Source organism: Mesitornis unicolor, unplaced genomic scaffold (genome assembly GCF_000695765.1).
Source record: "Mesitornis unicolor isolate BGI_N332 unplaced genomic scaffold, ASM69576v1 scaffold12873, whole genome shotgun sequence".
Classification (NCBI taxonomy): domain Eukaryota; kingdom Metazoa; phylum Chordata; class Aves; order Mesitornithiformes; family Mesitornithidae; genus Mesitornis; species Mesitornis unicolor.
In genome coordinates this window covers 28,078-33,100 of record NW_010176734.1, presented here as the reverse complement: position 1 = coordinate 33,100, position 5,023 = coordinate 28,078, and the positions used below count along the sequence as shown (strand labels likewise).

Genomic DNA, 5,023 nt, shown 5'->3' with positions numbered 1-5,023 from the left:
AATCCCTGACGTTCTGTGATTCTGTGATTAAGAAACTCATTAAGAAAAGAAATATCTAAGAAACTCTTGTCTATATTTTAATCCCATAGAGAATGTGCTCTTTGCTGTTGTGTTATTGAATTCTCTTCTTGGCTCTCCCCCTTGGTCAGGAGTGGATGCTGTCGCTGCTCTTCCTGCCCCTGATGTTCTTAGTGTGCATGTTCACGACAGACATTCGCTACCCCGAAGTGCCCTTCAAGCACCTGGGGCACTTGGATGATCCCGCCTACAACACCACGGGGGACACCATCGCTTTCACACCCGTCACCGCCACCACGAGGCAAATCATGGACAAAGTGGCCTCGAACTCCCTAATGACAGGTGCGTTTTGCCTTTTAAATATTTACCTTTGTCATTATTTACCCTATTATACATTACATTTTAGTGTTTTTTCCAGTATCCTCAGTCAGTAAAGAAAATTCACCCTAAATCCTCCATTCTCAGAAATATTGGTTCTCTAGTATTTAAATTACTGTTGACATCAGTGTGTACTTCTGAGCTGTATCTGCCTTTGTAGAATAACACTATTAAGACCCATTGGTTCATTCTTTTGCAAATCACTTCCCAACTGGTAAAGTATGAAGTATTTAAAGATGCCACCCTGCCCGGTGACAACTGGAGAGGAGGAGTTGCAATGCTAGAAAAACAGAATATACACCCAGAGCCTGTACATCCATTTCCAGACTTACAGAAACTCATTGCAATGTTTTTCTTGCAACTTACAGGTATAAAACTGCAGGCACTGGACAATGAGAAAGCCCTGGAGGAAGCCTGGATTTCGAATAAGGAACTTATAGGGGTTGTATTTAAGAGCAACTTCTCCTACCACCTCAGGTTTCCTACCGAGAAAGTGGCCATTCCAAATGAAAACTTTGGATACATAGGTAATAGAAAATGAGTATTGATGGGTGGGTGATTGCCTGGCATGGATAGACATCATTTGTTAGAATAATCCATATATGTTAAGTGATTTAATAAACTTTAAAATTTCTTTAAAGTCTATTTGAAGACTTTCCCATAGTGCATATGCATGCTTGTCATCAGCTTGTGTAGTGAAAACCCTTCCTATTTCATTGCTCTTACCTGTGATGCCTTTTGCCTTTCACCCTTGCAGATAACTGTCATGATTTCTCATCGTGGGACTGTCACAGCCCCATGTATTGGTACAAAGGCTTCCTGTCCCTACAGTCCAGCATCGATGCTGCTATTATAGAGGTAAATCGAATTTATCAGCTGATGGAGGTGTCCTTTTGTTTTAAACTTGGTATAGGAAAGATAAATTGTTCTATGACAATAGCAAAGGAGGGGCTTATCAGAAAATTCCACAAAAAAACAGATATTTTATAATACTCAACCATTCCTACAGGGATTTATTACATTACTTATGTTTTCTATAAAGCGGTGTTAAAAAGAAAATCTAGGGCTGAAGAATCAGAACATTCCTTATATAAATACATTTCACTCTAGAAAATAAACTAAATACTGAAATATTGACCTTGAATTTCTTTAGGTGGTGACAAGCCATTCTGTTTGGGAAGAAATGAATTCAATTGCTGGTGTCCGTATGAAGTCCCGGAGCGTCATCTACTCGATCACACTGGAGTACAGCTTCTTCATGATCACTGTCGTGATGTGTTTCTCCCCATTCATGTACTTCCTATCGATGAACGTGGTAAAAGAAAAGAAGAAGCTCAAAGTGCTGATGAAGACAATGGGGTTGCAGGATATTGCATTTTGGTGAGTTCCTTTTTAAAGTATCTGTTTGCCAAAAATCAGTATTCTCTTGGGTATTTACGCAATGAGGTAATAAATGGGTTTATAGATTTTCTCCGGTACTTTAAGGACAAACCAGAAGGGTTGAGCATGGCAGGAGCATATTCTTCTTGCTCGAGTATTTCCTCCCAAGATGGGTCATGTTCATAAAGAACAAATGAGTGGACCCTGGGGAACAAGTAATATTTAATTTTAAATGGTTCTCCCATGCAGATGAATTTGTGACAGCAATTCTTAAACACAGATGTGATGCCACCTTTCCTTCCTCAGGCTCTCCTGGAGTCTGCTGTACACCCTTTACGTGATGGTCCTCTCCTGCCTGCTGACCACTCTTGTGCTGCACGAAGTTTTCTTTCTCAGCAGCTTCCCTGCGGTCCTGCTGCTGTTTTTCCTGTACGGCCTAGCGTGTGTAAGTCAGGTTTTAAACCTGTATTTTCTCATCGTGTGATTTATTACTGTGTTGATGAGCCTAAACATTTCTCCAGAGCCTGAAGGTCAGTGGATTGGCTACAAAAGACCTGATTTGAAACCCAGATCAACCCACTGAGAAGGACTTTAGTGTATTTTATTACATGAGCCCAGCTCACCGGGTATCACTTTGTCTGGCAAATAGGGGTGCTGCTGTTAAGGATATTTATTTCCTTCAGTGATTGAAGGAAACTTCTCTTCTTACAGATCCACCTGGTTTTCATGCTCTGCTCCCTCTTAAGGACCTCCAAACTTGCTGGCTCCATGGGATTCCTCCTCACCTTTCTCTTTGGATGCCTGAGCCTCACAGTGCTGATAGAAAATCTCCCAGATCCATTGGTGTGGTTTCTCGGTCTCTTCTGTCCGTTTGCATTTAACACTGGCATTGCAAAGGTATGGGCCATCATCTCTGCAGCTGAACCTTCCTGATATCTTGCTGTCCTGGGCCATCTTGGATGGGATAAAGTACATTTTGTCACAGATTGTGATGATAAAAGACCCTGGTGTACTTCATTGATAGAGAAAGGCATAGGAAGTCGTAGTCCTCATTTCAAAAGCTTGGCTTTTCTCCAGTTGTAAAATCTTCAGGTACTTTTCATTCATATCCATGTCTTGTTTTGAAACCTCCATGCAAGCTCAGCTGCTGTTGGGCAGCAAAGAGCGGCTCCAGTGCCTCCATCCCCTTCCCACAATTAAAGAGTTGATGAAGGCAAGGAAAACCACAGCCCTCATTACAAATAATCTGTGATTGTGCACTTCTGTAGCATCCACATGAAAGCAAGGAAGCCCCAGCGAGCCCCTGGCTGCACACAACAGCACCGTTCTGCTCCCAGGCCGTACCCCAGGCAGATGGGAGTTGACACAGGGACATCAGCTCTCGTCACCCGGTCATTCCCCTCTCACTCCAGTGACCCTTCCTGGCAACAGAAACCCTGCAAATTCCATCTGAGGGTTTTTTTGCTGTCCCATCCTTCCTCCATCCCTTCTCTGGATAGTTCTGTGCACTTTCCCAATTTTCCATCAGTCATTTCTCCATAGCTCTGAGCAATGATTTCCAGCTCCAGTTACTTCTATTTTCTATTACATCTTATATTTTGTTTTCCTGATATATAAAAGAATCTGTCTGAGAGAGGAGATTTCTGCACCAGCAGAGAAAGAAACTGAGTTTACAGCTGATGTGCCATATGGTTAAATCAATCACTGTGTAAAATTATACCGTCTTTCTCGTGACTCTGTCACATCAGGGGTGCCAATATCATGTTTCTTGAATGACTTCCCATAAAATTCTCATCTTCTGCTCTGCTTCTGGATTGATCTGGAAAATTCTGAATGAAATCATAAGACCCCCATGTGGAGCAAATATTTTTCTCTTCCTCACTAGAAATAAAGGAAGAAAAATTGGTCAGTACTGAAGATGATTTCTGGGTTAACAAAAAGTCAGCTGCATCCATGGCTTGATGGCATGTGCATAGATTTCCATCCTGAAAATTCTCCTTCTTTCTTCTTTATTTCAGATTTTCTATTTAGAAAAATACGGAATGGGTTTCTCATTTTCTAATCTTATGGATGAATCCTACCTTTTATTTTCAACTTACATTTTGCTGGTCTTTGACTCAGTCTTGTACATGCTGTTAGCTCTGTATTTTGACAAAGTTCTGCCAGGTAGGTATGGTTTATGCTTATGATCATACTTTTTTCTTTTATACTTCTGATTTACAGGCATTGTGTGTAATAGCTTCTCAAGGAAATTATGTCTTGCTCCATCGTCTGAGTTAACTAAAACAGGTTTTGGACTAAATACACCACTGAGTGAATTTCCTACCCCTAGCACACACTGGTAATTTCCAAATCAAACACAACAAAATATTTAGTGTTATTTTCTTTCTAATTATACTGCTGTTTAACTGTTGATGAGAAAACAGTGTAATAACATGTGGGACAGTCTAATGAAGTTAATAATTTATTTAATGAACTAAAATGAATAGCCCTGAAGCTACCTTTCTTGTCCTTCTTACTCCACCTCCCATGCACACTGAGGAAAATTCCCTAAACTCTTTTCTTACCTGGACAAAGTACCAATTTTGAGGCAGCCAAGTACTTATTAGAACCTCCTACGTGTTTGCTCTAGGATGATGTCTTGGTTGTGACTTTGGTTAATAATAAATGTCAATGACAATGTCATCTTCCTTGCTTTCCTGTCAGGCAAATATGGCATCCCAGATCCCCCTTTTTTCTGCCTGAAGCCCTCGTTCTGGGTGAGGAGCAGGAGAGGCTCCCCCAGGGAGATGCCCAGAACTGCAGGGAGCCCCGAGCAGCTCCTCAGTGATGATGTGGAGCCAGTGCCCCCCGAATTCATGGGAAAAGAAGCCATCAGGTTAAGAGAGAGGGAATTGCTTTTATGCTCTTTGGGTTGGGTAGCTTGGGTTTGATGCTCCCACAGATCACAGCTGCTTCCATCAGCTTTGTTTTGACTTATCCAGGCAATGTTTGTGTCCATGAAGCTCTTGCAAAACACTTGTTTCACAGAGAAAAATTAATGAGAAGATGCAGATGAGATAAATAGATAATTCAGGTTGGTTAATAATGGTGATATTTGGATAAATTTAGATTTTTAAAAAACCCTTTTTTTTCTGTGCTCTTTGTTAGATGTCCATTGTAAAACAGCCATCCATTGCAATGAACTTGACTTTATTTTTGCAAGGCTTGGTGCTCATATTGCGTGCCAGGTAGTGATGTTCATGCC

At 41.2% G+C, this 5,023-nt stretch overlaps 1 protein-coding gene across 1 annotated transcript in view; it reads left to right on the top strand.

The window, feature by feature from the left end:
* Positions 1–149: 149 nt before the first annotated feature.
* LOC104538569 (ATP-binding cassette sub-family A member 10-like) overlaps positions 150–5,023 on the top strand; it is a gene marked incomplete at its 5' end in the record, with an annotated part of 19,016 nt that continues 14,142 nt past the window's right edge. Inside the window, 8 exon segments of the mRNA XM_010181816.1 lie at positions 150–360; positions 765–923; positions 1,154–1,254; positions 1,550–1,776; positions 2,083–2,221; positions 2,488–2,673; positions 3,795–3,942; positions 4,483–4,654. Of these exon segments, the coding sequence (XP_010180118.1) occupies positions 150–360; positions 765–923; positions 1,154–1,254; positions 1,550–1,776; positions 2,083–2,221; positions 2,488–2,673; positions 3,795–3,942; positions 4,483–4,654 (1,343 nt within the window).